The following is a 16,659-nucleotide window of genomic DNA, read 5'->3' as shown; positions in this document are numbered from 1 at the left end:
TTGCGCCGTCAATTTTAATCCATCGATAATCATCCATGCGCACATATGATGTGGACCTAACTTAAAATATATTGCTCAAAGATAACGGTTAGTTCACAATTAGTGCTTGTCATTAATTACCAAAATTAACACCGGGGGCCTAGATGCTTCACATACCCAAATTCTCTTGAAGACCCGAGGACTAAGAATACTATTCTAATTCCTACTCCACTAGCACTAGGATACTACTAAACTTGAGAGAGAGCTCTTGATTCTTCTTCTTTAGTGTGTGTAGAGAGTGAGGATGTGAGGTCCTTATATAGGGCAGTTAATGATGGTTAGGTGATGCGAAATGTCCATTCTGCCCTCCAACCGTCATTGAGGGAGGCATCCTGGACGTCCATGCCAAAACCTGGGATCAACGGCGGAGATGCATGGTTCAGCCGAACTAGAGACTGGCCCAAATGGCCCAATTTTCGACAGGCCGTCTTCCTGTTGGCTCCTCAGAAGGCCTAGTGGATCATGTGAATTTTGTGTTCTTGGCCCATTTATCCGTAAGTCAGGATCTCAACAGCATCCGATTGATTATTCATTTGTTTTCCGTCGATTCTCCTCCATTTATATGTGCTCCTACATACATGTTAGTAGCACAGTATATAGTGGAAGTAGATATTTTATTTGGAAATTATGCATTGCAAGCATAGCTAATCTTCAATAATTGTGTAATATTGACGGTCGAAATTGGTCGATAATGACCGTCAAACCCCCCAAGCTTGAATCTTTGCTTGTCCCAAGAAAAGGACGAAAGGAAACAAAGACTTGGTTGTTGATCCGGAGTTGCTGCAATGCTGTATATCTAGAATGTACAAAATGCATAGTATGGGTACTCTTACCAGAATCAAGTTAGTCAGCACGATGGCTTACCCATACGCCTAAAATGTGAGGCATCATGCTTCTCAAATAAAAACCAAGTTCCTCAAATGATTCTCTCAGTCCCTCATCGGTGTATAATTGTATTCCTCACCAAGATATTACCTTTTGTCCCTGTTCTAAGGTCATATATGTGGAGTTTGGTTAGGATCAAATGAGGCATACTTGAATTACTAAGTCAAAAATCTGGACCAAAGAAGATAGCAAAACATACTTCCGATCAAGATCGTGCAAGACAACAGGCACAGTCTATTGTGCCCCAAAGGGTGATCAAAGGGAAGCATTTTGGTTACAGGATAAACAGAATGGTTGAAAAGCTGTAGGATTGAGTTGTTAGTTAATATCCAAGGAGAACAAAAAAGTGATTTCTTAAGCAACAAATTAAGGGTGAGGTGCATGCTAGCAACATGGAATCACATCATGTTTGAGTATTTTGCTGATTTTAACGGAACACACATCGTCTTGATCATATATATTTACTGCATGAATAAATTCGAGAACCTAAGAAGATTTGTTTTCAAGAGAACTATGAAATTAAATTTCAGATAGCAAAAGGAAGAAGTTCTAAGGGCCAAGAGAACAAGCAAAATATTGCTAAAAACAGCAACCACTGCCATGCATCGCCAGAAATTAAATTACCAGGCGTGCCCTGGCATTCGGTGGTGGGTCGACTGATTAGGGTTGGAGAGGCAGGAGGGGATCTGTACCTATATAGAGGGCAGTAGTGACCGGCGGAGGTGGCGGCGGCCTGGACGGCGGAGTTCCAGATCGGTGTATGGACGGCGTGGAGCCGGCGAAACGGCGTTGATGGGGAGGACCGCGCGGGAGAGGAAGAAGGCCACGGCGTTCCCCTGCTCCCGCAGAGGCGGCGTCATAGAGGCTGTGAATTAGCGGTGATGGAGGGACCACATGGGAGGGAGAAGACCGCGGCGTCTCCGGAATCCATCGCACAGAGACCTCCTTCTCCCACTGCGGTGACGCCGGTGTGGAGGCGGTGGAGTCGGGGAAAGTGGGGGGTCGGCGACGGTGGCGTGGAGGCTATGACGGTTGGACAGCGTGGGGGAAAAGGGGGAGGGAAAGAGGGCCAACGAGCTGGCAACGTCGGCGTGAAAGCGGTGGAGTCGGGGAAAGTGAGGGGCAGCAATGGCGGGCATGGAGGCTGTGACGGTTGCACGGCGTGGGGGAAAAGGGGGGGAGCGCGGCGGTCAGCCGGTGACGGCGGCGTGGAGGCGGTGCGGTTGGAGGGCATCGGGGAAAAGGGGATGGGGGAGGTGGGAGGGGGCGGGAGTGCAGGTGGCGGAGGAGATATTCACACGAAGGGAGTGATGGATCGTTGGATGTCGTGATCGTACGGGTAATATCATGCGTGTCTGTTAGGTTGGAGTCATCGTCACCATACGGACTTTTTAAGTAGCAGAGATAGAGATTTCTATATACACTCCATGTTACTAGTTTAATACACAATAATTTAAACACGAATATTTTCAAAGTATAAAATTCAACAGCATTCAAATTTATATTTTCAAACACCATAAATTAAACTCAAATCCGTATTTTTCAGATATGAAAATAACATATCTTAGTAGCGAATGTTCAAGAGGAACAATGCGCAAGAAGAGCTCGCTGGACATACTGAACTCGGGGGTGGTGGTGGTGGTGCAGCTGTGCAGGTGCGCAGGAGAAGAAGCGGGCTTGAGCGGAAAGGAAAATGCGTAACCGCAAAAGTGCATAGTGGATCATGGGGGCAGTCTTTCTATTCTTAGAGCATCTCTAGTGTTTGGTTCGATTAGTACATCTGACGAGCCGAACAAACTTTTGGTTCGGCATCTGCAGTGTTAAAATCGTTTCATGGGACCCTCGAGAAGGGAATCAGCCAATCTCCTTCATGCATGCATGCATAACAAATGGTTTTTACTCCTTCGGTTCGACTCTCAAGTTGAGTTCGATTTATTCTCTGACAGGTATGATTCGATAGCTACAATGTGCACGGTTCGGTTCTTCAGCAGAAAAATCGATTTTGCTATCACACTGCAGATGCTCTTAGCTCCAATAGGTGTCCAGTGTCCAGTGTCCAGCTTAGGCCTTGCTGGAGATGCTAACGTTCTTCATTTTGGGGCGTGGGGCTGCACTGCTGATTCCAGAATTCGACGGGTCATATCATCATATCTTTCCGGGCTGTCAGGTTTTGCGTTGGCATTATCTCGGAGTACTCGATCAACTGGACCCACAATTACAGTAGTGATTACTCCTCCATTGCCATCATGCGATGCCATTAAACCTGACATTGGTCCCAATTAATGCAACAGCAAGATAAGAATCAAGTTTAGAATTTTTTTGAGATATTTTAACACAAATGAAAAATGGAATAGCTCATTAATTTGGAGTTTCTTTCGAAAAATGAACTTTTTGCTGAAAAAACCTGCTAGACACATGGCTAACTGCAATCAAATTTAAAGTGGAAAATTTTTACAATGTTTCTGGCCAAAAGAAAAGGCGTAACGTATTTAGTGATGTACATGCCTGCCCTGTTGAGTTAATTAGTTACACTTACATGCTTGGTTACAGTCATCTCCAATACCCATACTATTTTAAATGATGCTAGCTAGTGATCCGAATCTACCTCCAACATCACAAAAACTGATATGTACGACCTAACATCTCCCACATGAATGTTTTTGTTTTGGATAGCATTATATGCCTAATCAACTAACTATGTTATAAACTTGTAATTTTTGGTTTTGCTTTTATCTCTTAAAATAATTTGCAACGGCCTTTAGCTAGTTAATTTATAAACGGAATAAGTAGCCGTTTAGGAACACACAGGCACACGCCAAAAATTTTGAAAGGCATACGAGACAACTTGTCAATGGATTGCTGTCTCAAAAAAAAAAATCCTTCATCTTTTAATTTCAAATTCCATCGAATACATATTGTTAGGGAGTATCTAAAAATTGGAATTCGAACAGACTCAGGCTAACTTTAAACATTTTTTTTTCTAAATTCCAATAAATGATTCTTTTTTTAGAGGAAATATATATATATATCTAGCCACGGAGAGCGGACGGCCCAAAGTTTTACAAATTAATTTTGGACCAAAATATATAACCTCTCACCTGCAACTTAACACATAGGGTAAAAAAGTTTTTTTTAAATGTATCTATTTTGCTATTGTTTGTTGAGACAAAAATGTTAAAATATTTTAATGTGTTTTAGTATATTTCAATCAAACCTGAGTGCCTATGGCTATATACTAGTTTAGAATGTCATATGCCACCCTAAAAAAAAGAATGTCATATGCCAAATGCCACAAAACTATTATGTCCTATAGCAAGTTTTGAAAACAATAAAAGCAGCAAAATGTGTGTCGTCGTACTACATGGTGTTTAGAAATCATGTTTTAAATTGGGCATATATATATGCATTTAAATGGACATAATCTTTTTAAATAATTGGTGTGAAGTTTACAGTGTTTACTGGCATACTAAATTTGAAAGATTAGTTTCTCCCACGCCCAACAAGGACTTTACACAACGAAATCAGGTCATTTGCGCATTAACGAATTAAATTTTGTACTGCAGATATTTTGAAAGTTTCGACTTGTTTAATGATCAGTTTTTTTAATATCGTATGGAGGCCGGGATATATATGGTACTTAACTTTTTTTTTGTTTTGAAAAGAGGTACTTAACTAAAATTATATTGGATAGTAAAGCAAGTTCTGTAAATTAGTTTAACTTCCACATGCATGTGGATGGGCTGGAAGTCCAGGCTCATCGTCCAACCAATTAGAATATCCATACTTACAGTTATATATTTGTTCTACTTAAGAAAATAATTATTGCTTGAGCAGTTCAGTGGGTAGATGATACCATTTTGGAGAAGTGATTCCGTTGTTGGGGTGATCTGCGGTGTGCACTCGATTTCCACATTTGAGCTTGCAGTGTGTCCCTGGTTGCTACCTGCTGCTTCGATGACCATATCTTCCTGCGTTGACACCATAAATTAATTTCTCAAATATCTACTTGGCGTCGTCCTTTACAGGTAAAAAGCAGCCCATTTGTGATGAAAATGGAAGGAACTATCCTTGACGATTGGGAGGCCATCAACCCAAAGCTGTGCAACGGTCTCGGCAGGGCTCTCCCTAACAATTTAGGGATCATGTGCCAAATACAGAAAATAAGGCCTTACTTTTAAAAAGGACTAACTAGTACATATTAGATATTAGATCAGGGCTACTAGAGTACTAGTCGCCAACCCATGTGCTGCAGGGATTGTTATTAATTGCATACTATTATTAAATATTAACTTTTATTCTTATGTTCAATTATTAAATACTGTCGAATGTTATATCTAAACTCTGTTTGAAAGTTATAGTCATGCAATAATTTTATTTTATACAGTTAAAAAGATTAATGATTACAAAGTTGTGTATAGGGTCTATTATATTTTTTCCCGTTTCTTTCTATTTTATTAATGTAATTCAAAATTCGGACTTAATAAGTATCTGTTATACTCATGTCAAAGTCTGAAATTAGTATTTGCCTTAATTAACTTGGATAATTGAAATTAATAAGCACCAAGTTGTGTACTCAATCTTAAGGTCATAGATATTTCTTGATTTAATAATTTTAAAATTACAATCAATAAATTTAAGCCTTCTCGTTATATGTACGTATTTAATAAAATTAAGTCCTCTAGTCTAAATAAAAACCTTCGTAATTAGTAATTTTAAAATTTGTAATTTTAATAAACTGTAACGCCTATTCTAAGAAGTACTGTAAGGGGACCGAAGAACTCTGTTCATCCCTGTCACCGGTCAGTGCAAGTGGAGTCCGGAAGGACGATGACACCCGGACACCATGAACCACTATGGCTGTGTTCTTCTTCCTATTTTTCCAACACACCTCTCTCATTTTTCACACGCACGCTTTTCAAACTATTAAACGGTGTGATTTATGAAAAGCTTTCTATATGAAAGTGTACTTAATTAATCATGCAATAATATGAGCTTCGTTAATTTTGTTTGCCCCCGAACACAGCCGTGACATCGGCTCCTGCGTTCTACTATCGAGGCGCCAACTCCATCGATGACTACAGAGGCACACACGACACGAATGGCTTCAAATTCCACTGGTCAGTTAAATTCACCGAATTCTGCATATATAATGCTTAGATATAGAACAACTTGTAGTACAGTCGAAATTTTGATGTGAGAGGAGATGTCAAACCTGGGAAGTGTGCGGTGGAGATGATGTCACCGGCTGCGGACCGCTTTGAGCGTCAGCTTCCATATTGTCCGCAGGATTGCAGACCATCTGCTCTCCGGCGGGATTCTTCTTTTTGGAAGACATCAAGAAAAGGTATTTTTGGAAATAATACTTCAAACCACGGGTGTGAGGAGTTGTTAGTGAGGGAACACCTCCGTCGTCAACACCCATTCCTGAGGTGAATTCATCAGTTGGTGGCGCGGCTGCAACCTCCGATGGCGGCAGCGGCGGTGATATGCCACTGCCGGCCGACGACGAGGACCCCACCGAGCCACCGCCATCGTCGCGGTTGACTGTGGATGATCTAGATAGCCGGCTCCTATTTCTAGGAATACTGGGCCGCTGGTTTCCCGTGCTGCACCGGTCCGCCGAATGCCCCAATATCCGGCATGTCCCGCATAATATGCTCCCGACGCGCTCGTACTCCACGGATATCGACCTGCACTCACCATCTTCCAGCTTGACGTCGATGGAGGCGACCAGAGGCCGCGTGACATCGACCAGGATCCGTGCCCTGAAGAACGACGCGGCCTTGTCGGGGCACTTCACCAGCTCGCCGATGTGTGCGGCGAGCGCGTAGATGGACGCCTCGGATAAGTACACCACGGGGACGTAGTTGAAGTAGAACTTCACCCAGAGCTCGGCCTTGAAGAAGCGGACCTGATCGAGCAGGTTCACGTCGGGCTTGGCGCGCTGCAGGACGAACAAGTCATCACCGTCGCAGCACCACGGCGCGCCGTCCAGCACTCTGGCAAGGTCAGCTCTCTCGTAGAACTGGATCAGGAAGGCACCGTCCGTGGCTCGCCAGAAGTTCACCGCGCCTGATGGATTCCAGTCTCGGAGAAGCTTGGTTCGCAGCGACGCCATGTGCTCCGGTGCTCCTCCTCCGGCTGATGAGAGGAGCCTTCCTACGTACAGAAGGCTGGAAATGCTGCTCTCCTCCTCGCTGTGGAGGACGTTCCTTGATAGCGCAATCGGCCGGTTGCGCTGCTGAGAAGACAACTCCTGACCATGGCGTGCCAATTGCTGATCGCCGCCGGAATTGTTCATCGTTGCGGTCAAGCGAAGCGAGACGATGCACCGGCCGGCGACGGGGATAGGAGGGCGAGAGAGAGAGGGATATATATATGATCTTGCACATCAGTTCAATCAAAGAGTTTTCTTACTTTCAAGATAATTATTAAGGAAGTCAAATTAATAATTGCCACCTAATGTGGTTGAAGAAGTCCATAACGATTAGCTCCAAATTGTCACAATATCATGATACTGATCCGAACAGTACATTAGACCAAGTATACGAAGCAAGCTGATACACACTCATACACCAGAAAAATCTTCAATGAGATTTCTTTTTTAAAAACAATAAAATCATTGTCGCAAAGGAAAATTAACAAAACTAATATACACGGAATTCCAGTCAAGGAGTTTATGCGTGTATGCAAGATGACTACTCCGGTTGTGGTCAACTATTTAATTTATCTTTTTTGTTTAAATCTTAGATATCCCATTCAAAAAAACCAATGAATAAAATAAGTCGAACACATTTCTATGGAGGAAGAACTGTTTGGATGGTGAATGTAGGAGTTTTAGAAGTGACTGGAAAGAAAAATTTAAGAGCAAATTAACCCCACATTTTCGATGGAAGGTAATTCCAGAGAATTCCCTTCTTAAGTAGGATGAGATAAATACGAGACATATACATCATCACTTAAAATTTAATTCTCACAAACATTCTTCATAATTTTTATCTCTATCTCTACTAACAAAATCAAGGAACGAGAAGCAAAAAAGAAACTCCCATAACCAATCTATCACTCCTCTGAACTTTTAATCCCCTTCCCCTGAATTAAACAAGCCGTAAGTTGACTGGAAGCTCGGTCAACGCTTGAAACGGCCGAGCGTGTCAAGACATATATGATAGTACCGTTGACCCGTATAGGTACGCGTAACTTACTACTCGAGTATTAGGTAGAGACGCGATGTGGTGGTTTGGAGTAACTTACTTTAGGTAGGGACGCGTGATGGTAGTTTGTGACTTCATTACTTAGCTAACCGCGTTGGCAACCTCGCGTTTAAACGCAACGGACTCGAACCGACAATGGTTGAGTCGGTCATGCATTAGGTTGCACGCTGAATGATTAGCCGATTTATAATTCTAAACATGTTTTAACAGGATCCCTAATCGGAAGGTATACGTTTTGTAAAGGATATATTCTACCAGCTTATTATTATTTTGGTGCAACTTGTAGAGGTACGTAATTAATTACCATAAAAAAAGAAACTCCTGGCCTATCATAATTTTGATGCAACTTGTGACGTGATTATTATGCCTATCAACAGCATGGATGCTTTAGTTCTTTGGACAACCCGCTGAAACGACTTTGAAGTTTTCGACGTCAACCTCCTGCTGCTGGCCTTCGCGCAGGTAGGTATAACATGCAACGCGCATCACGTAGCTTCTTCGCGCAGGTAGGTATAGCTAGTGCATGCATAGTACGGTAACATGGTCATGAAACCGAATTCAGCGCAAGCACGAGGAGGAAACGGAGGGATGAGCTCGTACAGCACCAGCTGGACGGACGTGGTGATCGATCGAATCCACGGGGAAGCGAAGAGCGCATACGAGTCCATCCCTCCGTACTTTCGAAGGTTCGATGCCTTCGGAAACGACGAACACCCTTCCATTTTCAAGCCTCGCCTGAAGCCGCAGGTGAACCAGCTTGAGCTTTTTGCTATTACTACTACTAGTCCTGCTCACGGTCCGGGACAGCCACCGCTGGATTCCGCCGGCGGAGAGCGTGGGCAGCTGCGGCGGCCTCCGACGCCAGAAACGGACAAGGACCACATAGTCGTTGCTGCCGTCGGGCCGTACCACCACCGCACCGCATCGGCGCAGCAGCAGCCGCCGCCACTCATCACTTGTGCCAAGAAGTGTGGCATCGTCAAGTACCTCACTGGCTCGTTCAACCTTGACGTCGTCGGCTTCCTACAATGGGTGCAACGCAACGAAGAGCGAGCGCGGCGCTGCTACGAGCGGGAGTCCTTCCAGATGAACTCCCATGAGTTCGCCGAGATGCTGCTGCTCGACGGGTGCGTCCTGCTCTTCGCCATCTTCCTTCTCAGGCCGAGCATACGCGAGGACAAGCTGCCGGCCGAGCTGGCTGCCGACGCCGATCACGGGAGGGAGTTCAGGAACCTGTCCGCACATATATCCTTCCACATGAAGCAGACCACGCTGGACCTGCTGGTGCTGCACAACCAGATCCCCTTCTTTGTGCTCACCGAACTGCACAGCCGACTCAAGAACACCTTCTTTGCCGGCGTCAACTACAGCTTGGAAGAACTCGCTCTCTCTTGCTTCCAGGACGTCCACCCGTTTGGTTTGAAAGAAGGCGATCTGAGCCCGACGACACAGAGAGACGGAGGTGGCAATGGCGGCGGCAGCGGCACTGAACGGTTCCCACAACGAGTCCATCATCTGCTGCATCTTTTCCATTGGTCTCTAGTGCCTGGACAGAAGTATGGCGTGGACATAAATTCCATTCCACCGAGGGAGCCAGAGTCACATCTGCCCAGCGCGACCGAGCTAGAGGAGTCGCTCACCATCTTCACCAAGCAGAAGGATGCCAAGGGTAGCAGGAGCTCCTGCTGCTTGGACATCACCTTCGAGAGCAGTAGGATGGCCACGCGCGGGGTGATGCGCCTCCCTGCGCTGCACATCCACGGGTACAGCGAGGCCGTCTTCCGCAACCTCATCGCCTTCGAGCAGAACCATCTCCGCTGCGGCCACGGCGTCACCACCTACGCCATCTGCATGGCTCGCCTGCTCCAGTCTGACGCCGACGCGAGGTTGCTGAGGAACAGCGGGATCCTGCCGTACACGCAGCGGACCGACAAGGAGATCGTCGACTTCTTCAGGCAACTGGTCGACGAGTGCAGGAACACCTGCATGCCAGATGATCTTATTGCACTCTGCAAGGATGTGGCGGCGCACCATCAGAGCACAGGCGTCAGGGTCATGAAAGGCTTCGTGCTTCAGTGCTTCCCCAAGCAGACCATCACTTTCTTTGTCATCTTCGGTGCCATAATCTCCATTGCCACACTCATCAATACCGTCCACTCCATGTATAGATACTATCACCCCCGTGGAAACCTTCCTCCCATGGGGAGGTGATCGAGCTTTCGTCGTCGGTCGCACATGCATGCTTGTCAGATAATCCACTATAATGGTCGTCTTGTGGTCGCGATCATGTCGCGCGCGTCTGGCTTGATGCACGCTGTGTTCGTGCAGAGAGTCAAAGTCTTTGTTTTCTCAGAATAGAGCTCGTTTTGCGTGTGTCATGGATGTCTGTGGGATGGCGTGGATTCTCAGCAAGTCGTGGCATAAGGCCTTTCATGGGATGGCACGGTGGCGTGGTTTGTGGTGAGTGCAAATGTGTGAGATAATCAACATGCTCTGTTGTTTTTACCTTCTATAAGTATAGATGGCCAAAAGGCCCGAGGCTCGACGGCCCGGCCCATAGCACGGTATTTTGGCCCGGCCCAAGCACGGTACGGCCCGACAGAGGTTGGGCCCGTGCTGGCCCGGCCCGACCACCGGGCCGTGCCTGGGCCCCTCCACTGCCGTTGGCCCGGCCCGGCACGATGGGCCGGTAGTTAGGCCCGATACACAAAAAAATAGAGGAGTAAAAATAGACATATTATATGCCATGCACGAAAGAATAGGGATCTAAAATAGACTTTTTTTATCTATACATATGTCAGCCAAAGAGGAGGGACAGAAAATAGACTTACTTTAGCTATACATATGTCAGCCCAAAGAGGAGGGACGGAAAATAGACTTATTTTAGCTATACATATGAAATAGCCCAAAGAGGAGGGACGAAAAATAGACTTATTTTAAAAAAGGCCCGATGGACCACCCATGCCTTCGGGCCGGCACGGCACGGCCCGACAGCTGGTGGGCCGTGCCTGGGCGAGAGGTGCAGCCCATGGGCCGGCACGGCCCGGCACGAAGTGTCTATCGGGCCGTGCCGGCCCGATGGTTGCTGGGCCGTGCCCAGCCGTGCCTGGGCCGGGCCGTGCCGGACGGGCCCTTTGGCCATCTATATCTATGTGTGGAATGAAGAGAAACAGATAAGTCGTGAAGCTGCCAGCACCAAAATCTCTCTCTCGTGTTAATCTTCTCCCTTCCCTACAAGGTGTTTGATATGGGTTTCGCATGTTGCAATGGCTCCGGGGCTGATAATTGCTACCAGGGCATATCAGCTCTAGTCTTCGCCATGAGCAAGCACCTCCAAGTGACTGCCTGAAACCTGGCTCGCCTTTCCACGTCGACAACCATATGCAACTGCAATTGGTGGTTGGCGTGAGTTCTGATTCTAATCTCTCGGGCGGACGTCCATCCGTTTCTTGCATGCCACCTAAATGATTATGAAAAAATTCTAAAAAAATTCACAAGATAGTTAACATGTAATATATCACTTCACAAACATGCAAGTTCAAATTTGACTTCTATAAGTTGTAACAAAAATAACAAATCAAACTCTAACTCATATACGTATATTCACAGTCAAATTTGTTATTTTTGTTACAATTTGTAGAAGTCGAATTTGAACTTGCATGTTTGTGAAGTGATATATTACATATTAATCTATCATGTCAATTTTTTTGAAAATTTTTCATAACCATTTAGATGATATGTAAGAAACGGGTGAATGTCCACCCGAGTGTTTAAAAGAGTTTCCCGTGAGTTCGTGTGAACAAGGATGCAAATAGATGACCTGCTTTCTTTTTGTGTCAGAAGATGTCAGGTCGCCTGTGCGTATGGGGATCTTTAGTGACTAAATATCTCCCTCCTATGTCTTAACTGGATCGAACCAGAGACGAGAGATTTAGACTTCCTCATCCTTATCTCTTAGCGATAGACCTCCTCATCTACATCTTCTCTCGCTATCTCTCTCTGTACTCTCTCTCTCTCTGTGTGTTTTTTTGAGAACTCATGTTTTTATTTAGAGTAAATTTCACAAAACGACATGTTTTGTGGTCTATGTTGCAGAAAACTACACACACTTTGACACTTGGCACTTAAATACATATATTTTGGTAGTGTAGTTTCACAAAACTACACTGTCAATGAATGAATTCACACGCGAGATGATGTTGTTGTCCACCTAGGACGAGGACGTGGCATCGTGGGACAAGCTGGACTTCTATGCGCATGGCCCACTAAAACTGCTGCAACTAAATATACGCACATATGTGCCTTCCAATCCCAGCACGATCTCACGATTCTGCCTCCTCATCTCTGTCGTTTCGGAGGACGACGGGGTGTTGACGCCAGCACCGGCGCCGGCCGCTGAGTTCATCTTTGCCAAGTGAGTAAGTTCCATCCCATTAGTCCTGCTATTCTGTGCTACTCAGTTTCCAATCTCCTCTCTTTTGTTGTGTCACCATCCACGCTCCTGTCTTGTGTTATGGAATTTGGTTAAAAGTCAAAATGACCACAAAATCGATTTGATGCTCATGACTATATAATTGGGGATCCCATATAGCTGAACCGAATTTACATACTGATAGTAAGACAATAATAATTTTCTAAACAATTTAGACATGTTCTACTAATCAGTTATATAATCCATGTTTATAGTGGACTGGTACAGCAACCCAAGAGATACCATTTACTCATAGGTTATTAAACTAATCCTTTTAGACCTCACAATATGTATATGTGTTAACAAAATCCTTGTGTCTACATCAGTAAATTGAATTATATGTACATATTATTGTTTATCTCCAAGCTGAATTTAGGTCTGAAAGTTATGTTCTAATTATCAGAATGGCTGAAGAAGTTTGGACATTGCGGTTTTTCAAGCATGATCGTGGTCCAGGGGCAATGGTTGTTGAGGAGCCAATGGATCGAGACCTTGTCTGCTTTTTCAATATGGTTGAGATAATAGAGAAGCTTGGGTACCAGAAAAGTGATGAAATATTTTTTGCCCAACCTGGATGTTACTGCCGCACATCAATGACAAGAATCAAGGGTGACAGCAATGTCATGGACATGCTTAGGGAAAACGATAGCATAAATAAAGTTGACATACATATTTTTGACAGAAAAGTTGCCTCAAGCAGTGCACTAGAAGAGGATGTTGTTGCAGATGCCACTGATAATGTGGAGGCAAATAAAAATAGAGATTTAGAAGAAAAAGGATCTGAACAGTTGAAGAACAGTGATGAAGACTTGTGGATGGACCAGGGTGATAATACATTTCTCTTTGTTGATGGTAAAGAAGATGAAGACTCAGAATATAGCGATGATGATTTTGACCTTGATCAAGAGAAGATTGACTATATTCATAAGCTACAGGAGATAAAGAGACAACGAGCTGACCCTAGGAATCGTTGTGAAGGTGATACTGATGATGAGGATTTGTTTGTCCCTGTTGTTGATTGGAGTGCTCTATCTGTTGTTCCGGTGGACTCTAAGGATGTGGCAGAGGCAATATCAAACAAGGCTCAATGTGGTGTTGTCAATATTCAAGATGGTACAGATGTTGCATCATCAAATTTGCAAAAGAAGAATAGCACTAAGGCGAGTAGGAATGTCAAAGGACAAAATGATGTGGGGTCTTCTCAGGTTGAGGAAACTGTTTTTTCTGATCCTCCAAGTGAGGATGGTGGGGCTAGTGCTGTTGAATATGAAAGTAGCGATGATGGTCAAAAACTTGATGCACAAGCTAAGAGGAGGAAGAGGAGAAGAAGAGAGAGTAGGGTGGTTAACAGGAGGATTTACTTTGATGAAGATAACATTATGGACACCACACAATTACAGGAGGCTATGTGTTTTACCAATGTCGACCAATATAGAAGGGCTTTAAAATCCTATCACATTGTCCAAGGAAGAGACTACAGATACACAAGAAATGAGCCCCGTAGGGTCAATGTTAAATGCAAAGAAGAAAATTGTCCATTCATCATGAGGGGGTCTCGAATTGCTAGAGAGCACACTTTTATGCTGAGGGAGATGATACCTCATACATGTGGGACAACGAGAGCGAATTCAAGGTTGAATAGCACTTGGTTGAGTTATAAATACCTCGAAAATTTTAGAAGTGACCCTGATTGGAAGGTTAGTGCGTTACAAGATCAGTGCATGAGAGAATTAGGTACTGATGTTTCTAAGACCATGGCATACAGGGCTAAGAGAAAGGCAGGAGAAAAAGTTCTTGGCAATCATAAAAAACAATACATGAGAATTAGAGATTACCTGCAAACTGTCATTGATAAGAACCCAGGGAGCACAGCAGTTGTGTCAACTGTGGATAGAATAGCTCTAGGAATGAATCCTAGATTTTATGGTCTCTTCATCTGCTTGAATGCCCAGAGACAGGGATTTCTCGATGGTTGTAGGCCATTCATAAGTAAGTTTTATCATCTTTTTTTAGTTTTTCTGAGTCATGTCCATAATTCTAAGTCTACATATGAATGGCAGGCATTGATGGGTGCTTTGTAAAGCTCAGTAATGGAGCCCAAGTGCTAGCAGCTACCGGTAGGGATGGCAAAAATAACCTATTCCCAATAGCATTTGGCGTTGTTGGAAAGGAAGACACAAAAAACTGGAATTGGTTTCTTGAGAGGTTGGAGACAGCCATCGGTAGAGGAGAAGCGCATGGAGGATGGACAATACAGACAGAAGGTATTACCTATGTGTTCTCTAAATGCTGGTAACTTGTATAACTAGTACTTATATTATGTCACAATGGGTGCAATGTAGGGGCTCATGAATGCAGTGGCTAGAGTTTTCCCAGACTGTGAGCATAGATATTGCAAAAGACATCTCTTGGCAAACATGGCAACAGCTGGTTATAGAGGAGAGAAATACAAGAGCTTTGTTGATTCTGCAGTCTATGCTTACACTGAATATGATTACAACAGAGCAATGGATGCATTAAAGGCATTCAATGCCAAAGCATGGAAATGGCTTAATTATCTTGGCAAAGAACATTTCAGTAGACATGCTTTCTCCTCTAGGAGCAGGACAGACCTAGTTGTGAACAATCTTAGTGAGGTGTTCAACAACTACATTATTGAGCTTAGGGACAAACCCATCGTAACCATGCTTGACAAAATTAGACAAAAACTAATGGTCAGGGCAAATCAAAAGAGAGACGGAGGTCAACAAGCAATGTGGGAGATCACCCCGGTAGTAGTCGGGAAATTGGAGGTAGAGAAGAAATATGCTAGGTACTGCAATGCTTATCAATCAGGTGTTGGTTTGTGGGAGATTTTAGGATCGGAGAGGCAGTATGAGGTCAACTTATTTTCTAGAACATGTGGATGTAACAAATGGCAACTTACCGGAATACCTTGTAAGCATGCCGTGACGGCAATATTTGCAGCAAAAGAGAGGCCTGAGGATTATGTCGATGAGCACTTTAGGAAGGAAGCTTACCTTCGAGCATATGCGCCAGTTATCTATCCAGTCCCAGGAGAGCATGATTGGACAACAACTGATTCACCTGACATTGATCCTCCTAAGTTCACAAAGCAACCAGGAAGACCAAAGAAGAGTAGGAGGAGGGGTCAAGATGAAGCTCCCAAGGTAACCGGCAGAGCAAGAATGACAACCACAACATGTACTAATTGTGAAGGGATGTACCACAACTACACGACTTGCAAAAAAAAGTTGAGGCCCGATCTGCAGATAAGACTCGATGCTCTCAAGGCAATACTAAATTTCTCCTTTTATGATTTAGTTCAATATTACTCCATTTTGCAATGTTGTAATGTTTGTTTTTTTCTATAGGCTAAAAGGTCGCATGAGCCAGAAAACCAAGCTCAAAGATCACATGAGCCAAGTAGTCAAGATCACATCAATAATCATCAACCAAGTTCATATCAGCCAATCAATGAAGGGGGAACAAGCAGGGGAAGGAAACTTGATTCAAGGAGGGGGTGTGCTATAGGAAGCACCATGAAGGAAAATGCTAGAGGAACTACAGACAGGGGAAGAGAAAATGCTAGAGAAACTATAGTCAGGGGAAGAGGAAATGCTAGAGGAACTATAGTCAAGGGAAGAGGAAATGCTAGAGGAACCACAGTTAGGGGAAGAGGTCTAGGGCACACTTCCCTCAACCAATGGATCCCATAGAGAATTCATCCATGTGTTCCTCAGTCGTTAATTATCTTTATTTAGTTGTTACCAAGGATTTTATTATGTGACTTGTTTTCTGGTCAATGATCACCTTTCTATATGGTTGTTTTGAGTCTATTGTTCTTACACTATTTGTTGAGCTGGTTATTAAGAATACTTGTTGATCAAACTAGATGTGTGAGCATGTCTAATGGAGCATTATACCATTTTTATTTCATTTCAAAGTTCCATGAGTTTAGGTCTGTGGGCGGTGGCAGGTGGAGGACGGTGGGCGGTGGCAGGCGGCGGACAACGGCCAGCGGCGCCCTCTCATCTGTCGGAGGTGAGG

General features: G+C 44.3%; 3 protein-coding genes and 1 pseudogene across 3 annotated transcripts; 2 read left to right on the top strand and 2 right to left on the bottom strand.

The window, feature by feature from the left end:
- Nucleotides 1-1,450: 1,450 nt before the first annotated feature.
- LOC107278820 (uncharacterized) lies at nt 1,451-2,736 on the bottom strand (annotated as a pseudogene).
- Nucleotides 2,635-7,287, bottom strand: LOC107277033 (uncharacterized). Its single transcript, XM_015755414.3, has 3 exons — nt 6,137-7,287; nt 4,778-4,892; nt 2,635-3,187 (listed from the first exon to the last, which is right to left on the bottom strand). The coding sequence occupies exons 1-3, from the start codon at nt 7,223-7,225 to the stop codon at nt 3,015-3,017; spliced, it is 1,377 nt and encodes a 458-aa protein (XP_015610900.1). The 5' UTR covers nt 7,226-7,287; the 3' UTR covers nt 2,635-3,014.
- Nucleotides 7,288-8,678: 1,391 nt separating this feature from the next.
- Nucleotides 8,679-10,349, top strand: LOC107275444 (UPF0481 protein At3g47200). The gene has a single exon (XM_015755601.1). The coding sequence runs from the start codon at nt 8,679-8,681 to the stop codon at nt 10,347-10,349; it is 1,671 nt and encodes a 556-aa protein (XP_015611087.1).
- Nucleotides 10,350-12,214: 1,865 nt separating this feature from the next.
- LOC4346569 (uncharacterized) lies at nt 12,215-15,901 on the top strand. The gene is made up of 4 exons (XM_026020392.2): nt 12,215-12,552; nt 13,013-14,598; nt 14,670-14,873; nt 14,952-15,901. The coding sequence occupies exons 2-4, from the start codon at nt 13,014-13,016 to the stop codon at nt 14,972-14,974; spliced, it is 1,812 nt and encodes a 603-aa protein (XP_025876177.2). The 5' UTR covers nt 12,215-12,552; nt 13,013; the 3' UTR covers nt 14,975-15,901.
- Nucleotides 15,902-16,659: the final 758 nt, after the last annotated feature.

This window comes from Oryza sativa, chromosome 9 (assembly GCF_034140825.1).
Source record: "Oryza sativa Japonica Group chromosome 9, ASM3414082v1".
NCBI classification, from domain to species: Eukaryota; Viridiplantae; Streptophyta; class Magnoliopsida; order Poales; family Poaceae; genus Oryza; species Oryza sativa.
The sequence above is the reverse complement of the archived record's forward strand: the minus strand, read 5'-3'. Positions and strand labels throughout refer to the sequence as shown.

Excerpts from the sequence above, each read along its gene's own strand:
- LOC4346569 (XM_026020392.2), top strand. The coding sequence starts at position 13,014 with ATGGCTGAAGAAGTTTGGACATTGCGGTTTTTCAAGCATGATCGTGGT. Across the intron at positions 14,599-14,669 it reads TGGTTGTAGGCCATTCATAA|GCATTGATGGGTGCTTTGTA; the intron begins GTAAGTTTTATC and ends TATGAATGGCAG. Across the intron at positions 14,874-14,951 it reads ATGGACAATACAGACAGAAG|GGGCTCATGAATGCAGTGGC; the intron begins GTATTACCTATG and ends GGTGCAATGTAG.
- LOC107275444 (XM_015755601.1), top strand. The coding sequence starts at position 8,679 with ATGGTCATGAAACCGAATTCAGCGCAAGCACGAGGAGGAAACGGAGGG.
- LOC107277033 (XM_015755414.3), bottom strand. The coding sequence starts at position 7,225 with ATGAACAATTCCGGCGGCGATCAGCAATTGGCACGCCATGGTCAGGAG. Across the intron at positions 4,893-6,136 it reads CTCCACCGCACACTTCCCAG|GAAGATATGGTCATCGAAGC; the intron begins GTTTGACATCTC and ends GTGTCAACGCAG. Across the intron at positions 3,188-4,777 it reads GGAATCACTTCTCCAAAATG|GTTTAATGGCATCGCATGAT; the intron begins GTATCATCTACC and ends GACCAATGTCAG.